At 38.2% G+C, this 13,853-nt stretch overlaps 1 protein-coding gene across 2 annotated transcripts in view; it reads right to left on the bottom strand.

Moving 5' to 3' along the window:
- Positions 1-13,853, bottom strand: part of atp2a2b (ATPase sarcoplasmic/endoplasmic reticulum Ca2+ transporting 2b) — a 28,544-nt gene that overhangs the window by 11,021 nt on the left and 3,670 nt on the right. For both annotated transcript variants that reach the window (XM_034896001.1, XM_034896000.1), the window contains exons 5-9: positions 11,203-11,341; positions 2,400-2,480; positions 1,459-1,544; positions 329-484; positions 36-177 (exon numbers count right to left, since the gene is read on the bottom strand). In XM_034896001.1, the coding sequence (XP_034751892.1) occupies positions 36-177; positions 329-484; positions 1,459-1,544; positions 2,400-2,480; positions 11,203-11,341 (604 nt within the window). The remainder of the gene's footprint in view (positions 1-35; positions 178-328; positions 485-1,458; positions 1,545-2,399; positions 2,481-11,202; positions 11,342-13,853) is intronic.

Raw genomic sequence — 13,853 nt, 5'->3', positions numbered from 1 at the left:
AAGACCAAAGCTGCATGTGTGGCTCCCCAGCTTACCCTCAGGGATAGCAGCAACTGCCAGAGCCACAGCAATCTTGAAGTAGTACACAGCACCTCGGATCCAGGAGCCTCCGTGAACAGGATCGTTGAAATGTCCAATATTGATGATCCACACAGCAATGCAGATCAGTGTGATAACCTTGAATCATACAACATTGGTTTACATTTAAAGATCATACAATCAACAAAGATCAGCAGAAACTGAAATCAACAATACACATTTTGATCAAACAGAAATAGCTGAGGTTTGCTTTATTTTACAGAGAGAATAAAGTAACTCGACGAATTACCTTGGATAGTTGCTGTCCAAACTCATCGAGCTTCTGCTGCAGAGGTGTGCGCTCCTGCTCCGTTGCTGCCATCTCATCTCGGATTTTGCCAATTTCTGTGGCGCCGCCGGTGGCCACCACCACACCAATAGCCTTGCCAGCTGCAATGTTGGTTCCCTATGGAAGAGAAGTGAAAAGTAGGGAGCAGAAAGCAAAACATATTACAAATTAAAAGTTGACTCTATCTGCATCCTTTCCGGATTTTTCAAATAGAAATGCAGAGTCAGCCGTTTGCAAAAGTCAGTGACGTAGGTTAGCCCAGTAGCCTAATCCATAAGGTTAGGAATAATGTGAATGTTGGCACTAGCTGAGTCAACATTAGTGTGCTAAATTTGGGAATAACGGAGTATTATGTTTTTGAAGTGGGTTTGTATGAGGTACTTATCCATAGTCGGTGGAAACGCTCAATTCTGCTACCCTATCCCTGTCTACAACAGTACTTATCCCCCACTTTAAAATCACCCGACTCCTTTGACAAAAATAGTAATTTTGCCTCGTAGAAAACAGGAGTTGCTGGTCTACTGCTGCTTCGATTGGTTTTTCTGTGTCTTTCAGATCCGAATGAATATGGCGTCCCGCGCATTACATTCACACACAAATCTAAACTATACAAAAATAAATGAAAAATAATGGATCCAACCCTTCAATTCTGCTTCTGGGCATTGGGGTAAACTAGTTGAACAACTATTCTGAGATATGTGTCAACATGCAGCCTGTGTAAACTTGCAGCGAGTCGATACATTAGGCTCCTAAACAAACTTTAGAGACAGTGGTAGCTGCCATGGAAGCAAATGTGACAATTTCTTTTGTAAATAAATGGAATGTAATTGTAGATGAATGGGCACTTCAGCTGTTTAGTCATGAACTGTTATTGTAAGTTTTCTTGCATGTATAAGATGGGCAAAGCAAAAATTTCCAAACGTGCCATCACTCTCAAAGAACTGGATGTGAAGAGGAATGGTAGCATTAAAAACCAGGAGGATAAGTAGTAGGATGCCAGCAGAATACTGTTGCCTTAATAGGTGTAGTCAAACACTAACAAAGTGTAAAATATCACTCAACAGACTAAAATGGTCTTGTGAGTCACTCACAGAAAAGAGCATGTTCTTCTTGTCCTGGTTGACAGCACGCGGGTCCGGTACGGGGTCAGTATGTTTGATCACAGATACAGACTCTCCTGCAGGAAGAGGAAAAAAGGATATGGAAAATAGAAGCAGTGAGAAAGTTTCAACACAGAAGAAAAATGTTTTGACGGATGGTTGACCATTTGGGAAAATTATTGAAAAAGGCTTTGCAGCTGACCGGGCAGTGGGGGTGCACGATTCAGAAAACATCACGATTCAATATCGATTTTTAGGCTTAAGATCTGATTCAAAATCGATTCGATTTAAAAACGATTCTCAAATAAAAAAAGGATTCACAGTATGTAAATGTAGTAACTATCCCATGTGATAGAATACATGTATAAAAAAAAAATATGAATGATTTTTTTGCACACCTCTACTGGGCAGGCCTGACAGTTATCCTCTTACATTCTTTCAAAACCCATATTTGATGTGTGCTTGCACTGTGTATGTCTGTGCATGTAATCAACCATGCAAGGTCTGCGCTCTTCTGAGTTAGACAGGGAGCATTTGAAAAGCAGTATAGCCATGAATGGGGAAGGGAAGAGAGGGGAAAAATAGCTGAAACACTAAAATATCCCATGGAATTTGCTTCCAATTAAGGCAGCAAAGGAAGACTGCAACTTAAGAACTTCATTCAAATAAACCTGCATCATCCATCCTTCCTTCCTTATCCATCTCCACTTTTAATCTTTTCCACATACACCGCTGTCCAATTACTCATCCATTTCCTTTTCCTCTCACCCACGTCACACACTTCTTTTTGTTTTGACTGAGCAGCCATGTCAAACAAAAGCATATAAAATGTATAATAATAATAATGAATGGGCCAGGCCACAGAGACACAAACATGAACAGATAGAAGCTCACATAGAAAAATAGGATGAACAATTAAAAATTGTTTTTACCTGTAAGAATTGATTGGTCTACCCTCAGTGTTGTTGACACGATAGACGACAGCCTAATGTCTGCTGGCACTTTATCACCAACTGTGGACAGAAACAACAAAGCACAGGACATACTTGAGTACCTCATTACAATATAAAAACATCTGTAAATGGCATGACTACTGGTGGATGGTTCCTTTGTACAATACAAGAAATAAAAGCAGATACAGTAGTTGGTGTTTGGATTTGATCAAATACTGTATCCAACCATGTAACGTACAAAGACATATGAGAGCATGTTATTATGAAGAAATAATACATTAAGATGAGCATAATTAACATACAATCAATCAAAAAATCACCGCACACAGACAGTCTTGAAAATAAAGTCAACTTATCAAGTTATCCCAACTCATGCTCCTTGTGACTGATAAAATAATCAAACTCCAGTTGTTTGTTGTAGAGAGGCTAAGGGAACGTCACGCATTAAAAACATATTAAAAAGGTCCACTCCTCTCCTCCACTGGACGCAAATAGATTCCTCCTCATTCTTTCCACTAACACATGGTTTTAGCAATCCCTAGTAAAACAAATGTAAAATGTAAATACACACCAAATTCCAAACAAGCGTTTCCTCTGCAGGAAGCAGTTATGTACCATCAAAGCCAGTGGTGTTTATTAGCTTTGCTTAAAAAGGGTATCAAACTGTTTTACTCCTCGTAGGATTTCCCAGGCAGTTTGGGTTGGATCCGGGCAGATACAAGTTGTTAATAATTAATCTTTCAGCTTTGTGAACTGATTAAACCAAAGCGTATTTAAAAATTTGACCATGTTAGGCATTCCGATGCAAATCTCCTTTTAAGAAATATTTTTCTTTGAGTTTCCCATTTCAAAGCACTAATACAGAATGGGACTGGAACAATAAACTAGCAATATACTATCTCTTGACAGGTCAAATCTATGAAGAACAAGAAAAAAATGACCTGCAAATATATATATATATATTGTTTTATAAAAGGAGTCTGTAAAGTAAATGAAATTCTTGGAGCTATTAGGTTTCTATAAAATACTGTACTACAGTAAGACTATGAGACAACTAAGGTTACCCATAGCACCAAAAATTAATGGCTGACATTTTAATGAAATTCCAAAGCAGGAAAATGTCACTGTCACCAAAATGAAATATGACTTTCAGCTTACAGTGAGACATACACCTTGAAAGGTAAAAGCAATATAAAAGCATGGCCCAGAGGCTCTTAAGAGATCCCTCTGTGGACAGTGGTGACAGACATGTAAACCGGCCCTTGGGCCTCTGCAGTGCACTTCAGAGCAGAGAGGAAGAGAGGGGGCAAGGAGGAGCCGAGAGAATGGGAAGGGGGATTAGATGAGTCCTGCAAAAAACACGTCCAAAAATGGGAAAACTATTTTGATCAGTTGAAAACATGTGCTGCTGGATTTGGAGGAGGGGGATGAATACTTCTGTTTTAAGCAAGGAGAACCCTCACCACGTCATACAAGTTGAATTAGTGTGTGAGGTCTTTGGTATAAACTCTTCATTGATTCCCACTCCTCTCATGAGCATAGGGCCGAATTAAGCAACTCACACAGAGACTGAGATAAGGAAAGTTTACTCAATGACTAATGAAACAAACACATCACCGCATGGTTTCACATCTTGGGTACACTATAAAGACACCTCCAAAACAAGGTTTTTGGTAATTGATAATGCTTATAGGTTGTACCAGCTGCACTACTAAATTTGGTCCTCCACTTGACTAGAGGCTGTCAAAGCCACTTCATCATAACTTGCTTGCCTTAAAACTAGATCCACCATAACAGACAGTACAGATAGTGTAGGAGATTAACAAGCATAGAATGAGAGAGGACATAAAAGAGATGAGGAACTAGACATACGGAAAATCAAGGAAACAAAGTCCTGTGGGAAGGTTCCAACAGAAAGTCACTAATTAGATAACATCCTACATCAAATTAATAGTGAAACTCCCCCCTAGTCATTGGTGTATACACCAATATTATTCCCAGTATACATACTGGGAATAAGTTCGCAGCAAGTAGAATAACCCAATTGTACAGGTAATGAGAATAGTTTGGCAGCAATAACAAATTATAAGCGCTATGAAATTGTTTAAAAGATAATTGTGTCATCTATTATGGGGATGTTCCAATCAGGGTTGATGGTAAATGCAGTAGAATAGATCAATAAATTCCTCATTGTGTACATTGACAGAGAAATCTGTTGTTGACATTGGGTTGCTTTTCACCAATAGTAGATTCGGACTCAACGTTTTGCCACGGGCATTCCAAATTAACTCAAGGACCTGCAATTTTTTCCAAATCCCAAAACTTAAAATCGAAAACCTACCCATCGCACAAATATTCAAATCCAGCCTTAGTCGTTTGGTATATGATCAGTGTAAACAGGCTATTGCAATATAACAAAAACACCAGTAATGCTTTACTTTCAATTTAATAACTGTACTTTGCCTTGTAACATGGACATAGAGTACATACCAAATATTGAGGTAATCGGGTTAGCAGGAAAGTATATTTCGAAAATTAAAAACTAAACTATTTATTTTTATTTTTTGTTGTATGATGTTTTTAAAGCCAAAGCGGAGGTGCCATTATGAGGAATGGCACACCAGCTGTTGGTTTGATCAACATGTTTGCTGTCCTCTCACGTGTGGCCGCACGCAGCAGATACGCCTTTACATATTACGTAGGTAGGCGAATACCACTCAGCTCAACCGACATTTCCTAAAAATAAAGATTGTTCACAAGTCCCGCATCTCGAGTCTGCGTCAAGTCTGAAGTCTTTTGAGGACGAGTCTCAAGTCAAGTCTTTATGGTAATATAAACAGGTTTTGTTGGTATTCTTAAATTCCACAAATATATTGTCTCCATGACAAACTAATTTCTCCTGAAAATAATGAACCTATTAAAATTCAATGAGCAAATCATGCCCTGGTCAACAGATTAATAGCATAAACTCAATGCCTTAATTTTTCAATTACTGTTACTGTTTAATGTTACAAGCTACAAGTTATTTCACACACAACCAATACAGTTATTTTTCAAGTATCTCCAACGATTTGCTGAAGTGCTCCAAAACTTGCAGCTGTCTCAACTTAAAATACATTATCTTTCATTTAATCTTACATCACATGCTCCGTTTTGCTCTCATTTTCCTGGGAAAGAGGGGACAGACCCAGGGATAGGGACCTTTCTTTCTCCCATGTGAACAAAGTATCTTATCTGTTCCCTGGAGTGAGGGACAAATGTCATTCTGCATACACTTAAAGTGATAACACCCCATGAGCTGGTAGAATAATTTTCATACATTATCCAGGATCTGTATGATCACCATTCTTCCCTTACATTAGCTTATGGTCAAAACCCCTGCTCTATGTCACTGATAGTATAAGCCTTGCAATAAATCTAATAAATTGTTGCAGAAGACAACAATACCAATATAAACAAGTCTTTTGAATTGGAGTGGTAGAGAGGAGTGATAGAGAGGCGAAGTCTCTCCCCTTCTGGTGAACCACCATGGGACCTTATTTCGCAAAATAATTCTATGGTGGAGAATGGTGAGAGACAAGAATTATTGGGGTGCCGTTTAAAATCAAGCCATGTCTTACGTTTGTCAATTTGAAAGATAATTTTACAAGTCAAAAAGTCTCAGTTTGTCATAATACTGTTGAAATAAAGGACTGTTAAAAAAGAAGATAAAGAAAAACACAATTAGAAAGACTACTTGCCACAAAACGACGTCTCGCTAAAGCTACAATGCCTGTGTAGAACCAGGATTAACGTTACTCACACAAACAACCGGCTCATTCTTTCACTTCCTGGCTGATGAAAAGATGCTGGATAAAACACATCAGGTAAGATAACATTACATGTGTTGTGGGACATGCTAGCTAGCGAGCAAGCCGATCAGCAAGCAAGGTGGCGTATATTAAGAGATACGTAGTTCACTGTGCAGTTTTACACAAAACTGTGGTGGTACCACGCCAAACCAAGACAAGGAAAAAAAAATCTACTTGCAAAATTATTTTTTTCATTGCTCAATTTAGTACTTTTTTTGTAGTAAGGTCCCATGGGGTCCATCAGAAGGGGAGAGACAACTTTTAAGACCTTAAGGGAGTTGTATATTTTCTCTCGCAGCGACTGGGGCCCCCCGATGTGCTAGCACGTAGTCTGCAGCCTTCTGTAAGGTCGTAAGGTCCTCCATCTTCAAGGGACTCCTCTTATGTATGGAAAAAGATTTGATCACAATCTAACACACAAACACACATGACACTGTGCATCCCATATAATGTCTGTGTGTGCCATAATAACATTTATGACCGACTGTGGTTAAGATATAACCACAAGCCAGGAGAACAAACGTGATCCGTTTCGCACACAATCCACATCTGAATTACGTACAACCAGAACCTGAATTAATCAGGGAAGAGAAGGAAATTGGAAAAAAGGGGCACTCGTTTATTACATATGCACAGGAGGCTTTTGCTACAAGGGTCATGGCAATCACTTTGGCAACAGACTCAGAACCCCTTTTCCAATAAGGAATTGCAAAGTAAAACAAAACCAACTCAAAAGAGAGCAACGAAGCAGAATTGGTGCCATTTCCTCAGCAGTGCTGGCAGTAATAAAATCAAGTCGGCACACTTGGGGTTTTTAATGAAACTTTGCCATGCTCCGGAGACCAAACAGTATACAAATGGCTCAACTGAGGGACAACAAGTCATTATGATATCCAAGCTAGAAACTGCAGGCAAAACTGATAAGATAACTAGGAAAACTTAAAGCCCTCCCTGTAAAATGAAGTGGTCTAAAACAAAAAAACATTTCTTTGGCTTTTGCAAGAAACTTTAATATTTTTCTAAGAAGAATGCATATCACATGTCAGTCAGTCTGATATTTACATACCATGGATTTTCTGCATTGTCTGCTTTCAGTCTGTATTGCTGTAAACAGATATCATGTAGTTGCTGTCAGCGATAAACTTAAAAAACAGTAAGAAAATAAATTTTAAAAACCGGGACAAAAATTAATAAATCACAATACGTACCATTTTTAATTCCCCCCATTTAAATAAAATAAATACACATACCAACAACTTTACTATTCTTAACTTTAGTACGACCCAGTAACGTTAGCAGGACTGGCAACAAAAGTGGCTAAATTATGTCGGATTTTCAACAAAATAAAAAATAAAAACTTGACATCTCCTCTCTTAAGCACACATTTTCCTGCTGTATCTCTGGTCTTTTCATCAGCCCTTATCTGTTCTTGAATGTGCAGTAACAACTGCACGTCGCTCGTTGGTGTGAATTTGTAAATTTAAAATTATTAAATTTAGTTGTAACTATGTAACAAATTGATGTGGGCCATGGTGTTTTGCCCAGTTAAGGAGTTAGTTGTGGGTTATTAATTGTTGCGTTATAAAGTTAAAACAGTAAGTGACAAGAGGACGCAGTTAACAGGGGTTCCGTTCTCAATTCACTTATAGTTTACCTCGGCCTAGCACTCTGCGGCAATGCACCGGTATACCGTCCAGCACTAAACAGTTCTAGCTACCGGTGTCGTACCAGTTGAGTTGCATATTAAGTGCTTTAATAGAGCCTTCTGTAAGTTATTTTGGGGTACAGTGTACTAAGGAAAGCAAGCAGCCATACAGGAGGTTAAGATGTCGACCTGTTCTTAACAGGCAGAGGAAAGGTTGACTTATCAACACCAGTTCCTGTTAATGTTAAGCATGCATTAAAAAAACAAAACAACCTACACTGATGGAGCGTGGGAAATCCAAAAGGCCCATTTATTTTTCAATCTGCTTTTCAACCCAAGGTTCTGGAGTCTATAAAGTCCACAAAACTATTTTAAAAAAGGAACTAAAGGTTCCTTCGGCCCATTCTTGTCTGTGTTTAAACCATGGTCTGAAGACCCAACAGGATAGCAAATTAGTTCGCTGATGTGTTTTGGTTTATTATTTTATTTTATTTTTTAACAACCCTTAATTCAGGAGAAGTAGCCCTACTTCAACAATAAGAAGCAACAGGAAACCCTGCTTTGACGGACATTTTTGACTAATAGTGCCTTACAATGAGAAAGCCCTTCTGTGCTCAGAAGCAATCTTAGCTTGCTGTAATACACAACTAATACATCAATTGGGTTAGGAATAGCTGAACTATAGAACAATTCCTAAATCTAAAACATTTTCTCTGAGACGTGACTGCGCTAGGTGACTGCTAGCTAGATCCTTTCCCATTAAGCTGGCGGCTCAGAACTATGACACTGATGCATAAATGGACCACTGTGTCATGTGATGCTGTGCCCAAAAAGACAAGAAAAAATGTGCTCAATGATACCCGATCTCATTGCAGGGTTACTAAAAAATATAAAATTTAAAAAAGTAAGCACATTTAATAAAGACCAAGACAGATAACTTTAGTTATTCAGACAATCAGCACACAAAGTTCCACTAACCACTGGCATCACCAACCATCACACTGCAACTCGCTGGTCAATTAGGCGATTTCTCTGCAGCTAACAATAAATACATACAAAAAGAGCTCTTTGGCTAAGTGAACCATGGTAGTATCTGCAGGTAGTGTGCAAGACAAGCACATTAACCAACTCAATCCTCATTACTTATGTGAAGTCAGTGGCCCATGTATTGGATGTGGACCATATTTATGTCAACAGCTTGCCATAAATCAAATGGCTGTAAATACAGCGTACAGATCAGCTTGTTTGATTCAGCTACTGTCCCACATATACAATAAAGTTGGCAGGCTGAATGATCTACAAGATTCTGAATATGGGGCAGCAACACAAACAGCGGTCCTAAGATTATAACAAGACAACGTCAAGTACTGCAGACCATGCTGATATGTTCTCCAGTCAGATAGGAACAAGACGAGGAGGCTATAGTGGCCAAATCATCACAGAGACTGTGAAGTTGCGTCCTCAAAATCGGAGAATCATCTAAAGCTGGTGTCAGTACATGACATTAGAGTTACTTGATTCTGTTTCCAATTAGTCTTACTTTGGTTTTATAATTGTAAGAAGGAAAGAAACCAAATTAAGTTGAAATAACAGTTTTTTTGAGCAGATTAAGCCTGCCAAAAATGTACTGTTGTACACTATGCTATTACATAGTGTATTTTGTGAGTCTCTTTAAATAAATACTTAATTTTTTAGAGATTCCTTATTTTCGCCATGCATAAGTTGTTTTCACTTAAGATGAATGCGCTCACGTTAGTTGATTCAAAGGCATTTGACTTGTCAAAAACGTGGCAATGTTATACCATTTAGTAATAAACACTTTGGCAGGGTAAGCAGGCCTCTTTCATTGCATAAAATTATTCCTGAATAAGACAATTCTATAGTCAGTACATTTTGCTATACCATTACTGCACAGTGGCCATTTAGAGTGGCTTTGTTCAGTCATCCAGTGTCATGTGTTGTAGGCAGGCAAAACTTTGTTGTGCTGCAGTAAAAAGCTACAGCCAATATAAGCCATGACACCATGGCAGGCAGTTACAGTATATAAACACAGATTATGGTTTTGACTAGGACACACATTTTCCCACCAGTTAATAAACACCTGTGTTACCAATTACACTTCAAATGCAACATGATTGTGTCTGGCTTCTCCGATTCTCGATGCTACTGATCCAAAAAAAATGAACAAAATGGGATTTATATCTATAAAAAGTAACAAAACAACAGTCGTGGCATTGGGCAAGATATTCAATCAATATGTGCCCGACCACTGTGCAACACCGCTACCATCTTCCGCAGCAAGCCTAGTTTTGACCCAAATGATGCTTCAAGTCTTCCTAAAAAATAAATAAAAAAACTGTAGAAGATAAAAAATAACTTTATCAAAGAATCACAAATCAGTCCTGCACTTTTTTAAAGCAAAGTCAGTATAAGAATTAACATTCATTTTAGCTCACTTAACAACTGAAACAGTTTATTATTTAAGTACATTTGCCCCACAGAATGTAACATAGTGTTGACTACGAAAAATATTGGAACAAAAATGAATGAATCAACAAGCCTTACCCTAACTCTTAGCTTCTGACAAGATTATAAACAGACAATAAAGAAATCTTTGCTGTAACTCTACTCTGCTAACCTTTGCTTTAGGATAAAAAGAGATAATTATTTATTTGGCTTCCCATAAACTAACAAAAACATAGACAGAATAAAAGAAAAGACAACCAAAGATAAAAGACAGAAAGAGGCCCACTGGGAATGACTGCTCAGTAAGAAAACACAGAAAACAAGAGAAATGAGGAGCAGTGACGCAAAAGCCGTCAACACGTGGCCTTATTCAAGTTAAGGTCAATATAATAACATGTTGGGAACAGATTGGGCCTCTGCTCTTGTATTACATAACTGCTTTACTTACTATGTACTACCATTATTCTGAAATAGTCAAGGGGAATAAACAGGATGGGGGATCAGCTGTGTGTGTAAAACTGTGTGAAGTGTACGTAATAACACTGTTGATGTTGGCATCAAGTGAGGACCTGCCTGATCCCTGCTTACAGTCGCCAAAAGCATCTGTGTTAAATTATAGGCATCATTTCATCACCTCTATCTTTCAGATAAAAAACACCAGTACCAAGCAGACGTTCTGTTCGTCAGGGACTAATCAGATGGACCTAATGGAACATATTTAAATAATAAAAAGCCTGCACATGCAGTTGGCACCTAGTCTGAAGAATTTGGAGGTGCACGGTCGTGCAGAGACAACAAATTTAATAATATTAACCCTTACCTGCAACCTCCACGATGTCCCCAGGGATAATGTCCCTGGCCTTGATTCTCTGGACACTTTTCCTGTCCTGTCGGTACACCTTCCCTATCTCAGGCTCATACTCCTTAAGTGCTTCAATGGCATTTTCTGCATTTCTTTCCTAAACAGTTAGAAAAGAAAAAAAAAAAAAAAAAAAAAAAAAAAGTTAAAAACAAGTTGATTTCACACAAACTCAGAGTGGTCCCTGGGAATTAAAGAGCACATTTTTTTAAAAGGGAATAATACGTATCTAATCTTCACACAAGCAAAGCAACAACAGAACAAACCAGGTGCACATGATGACTAGTCTAGACAGTGGAGTAGACATAGGAAAAGCTTTCGGCTCAGTCACGTTGTTTTATTTTCAGATGTGGAACTATTCACCGTAGAGTTACCCTAACAATGCAGATGTTCTATACAGAAATATGTGAAAGTGACAGTAAGACTATGACATTCTTACTCAGTTTGACCAAATGTTATCTTATGGTTTGCTCAGTTCCTCCCTTCACTTGCACTTTTCTGTTAGTGCTGACTTTAACGTGCCTGACAGATTGCTCTCAGACTGGACAGTTTTAGCTGCAGCTCCCAGCCTGGCTGGTAGGCAGACAGCACTCAACCAGACATGGCACACAACCCCAGGATATTAAGATATTTCGTAACAAATAGAAACAGGGACATCGTCATTAAAATGGCTGCCAGTAAAGGTGAGGGTTTACAAGGTTAAAGGAAGCTACAGAAAGCATACAAAACCTCAAGCGCTTTCAATTCAGAAAATAACTACCCTCAGTTCTAAACCGGTACGGGTATACAAATAACAAAAACAGCAGATGGAGCTTCCCCCAGCTCTACAAGAATCACACATACTTTGTTTACATAAACAAAGACAAACAACCAGCCACTTAGTGTAACAACTCATCATGTACACAAAACTCAGCAGAACCTTAAATGAGTGTTTCATTTACAAAACAATCCAGCACAGCCCTACCCAAAGTGCCAGGTATCTTTTATCTATTGTGGTGTTATTGACAATCACAGAGATTGTTCTTCAATTGACTTTAGACATTTATCCAAGGACACTTACGCCAGCAAAAACACACTTTTGATCTATGACAAGAGTAAGAAAAACAGCATTACTCAAGACCTACAGCCACTGATATTCCACACTGACCTCAAGGGAGAAGTTCTCATTAGGAAGCTTAGCTGGGAGCATCATGAAGACAGCTAGTGCTATTGTGAACTGTGACACTCTAAAACAAAAGCTATATGTATAAAGTCTAATTGTTTATCTTATTTTGCCAAGTATCTTAAAATTAGCTTATTCTTGTAAACTTAACTGCTGAGACAGACCAACCCATCCTCGTCCTGTCAGCAGTAAATCCCCATGGCTAACTATTATGCACTGTCACTGTCCGATGGTGTCAGTGACGTCATTAGACCGAATAAATTACTGATACTGACAGATATCTGCAACAAATAAATCTCTTGAAACATTTTTCAAACTTTACCAAGTATTTTGTCAGGATATTATTTTATTTATTAATTTTACAGATTATTTCCAGTGAGACATAAATTAGTTTATATAATATTGTGTTCGTAAACATTACTGTAGCTTCTGTACAAACATCCTTTAGCTAAATTATTATTAAAATGATCAGTAATAAGCCGGTTCAGAAATTAAAGACAACCAGGCTGATATACAAAGTGTAAAGCTAATATGCACACTTCAAAATGTCTTTATTTATCACAAGTTATACTGTCATCCCAATATTGATCTAGGTTCTCGCACATCGCACTTATTCCTCAATACCGTGCAGGCCAAGTTAGCATGGTGGTTATTAAGATAGATAATGTATTACAGGGCTCTCTGTTGATTTGGGCTTGTTGTTGATGTGTGCTCGTGAATGAATTAATCACCGTAAACAATTTAGGTAGTTGCCCCTTTCTCTATCCACAGATAATATGTCAGGGGTTCCCCTATTTGTACCCCAGAGATAGATAGATAGATAGATATATACACACACACACACACACACATTTGTTTGGGACATGCAAGGACTTTCTTAAAGTAGGTTAGCGAATGTGTGTGTGGAAAAATACCTAAATGCCTTATTGTTAATCATGTCAATTATATCTGCCTGTAACCATTTTGGGGGTGTATTAATCTAACACTATTATCCACAAGCAGGTACAAGACGTCAGAGTACATATCTATCATAACTGACTCCAGGGGTAATCCGCTGTGTTCTGGGCAATTCTGAATTTGATCGAAAAGGTGTCAGTAAAGAAAACAACAACATAGTATTAGTTTTTCTGTGGGTCCAGATGAGTGCCTCCATCTATGACTGTTGCTGCCTTTGATTCCGGCCTATCAGTAAGCTGTATGTTGACAAATCAATAATGCTTCTCAGAGGAACGGATGGCATTATCCTGAGAGAAAGCCAATATTCTGTAGGCATATATAAACAGAGGCAAAGAAAATTCCACTTTGCACGGAACATTTGCATTTGTTGGCTTTTTCACTCTTGAATAGGGCTGAACAGTAACAGCTGCCTGGTTGCCCTTGGCAACCAGATTGAATCAAATGGCAACCACCTTCCTTTATTTTTATATATATATATATATATATATATATA

The sequence above is a fragment of the Etheostoma cragini genome, chromosome 16 (genome assembly GCF_013103735.1).
Source record: "Etheostoma cragini isolate CJK2018 chromosome 16, CSU_Ecrag_1.0, whole genome shotgun sequence".
Classification (NCBI taxonomy): domain Eukaryota; kingdom Metazoa; phylum Chordata; class Actinopteri; order Perciformes; family Percidae; genus Etheostoma; species Etheostoma cragini.
This window is presented reverse-complemented; position numbering and strand designations above follow the sequence as displayed.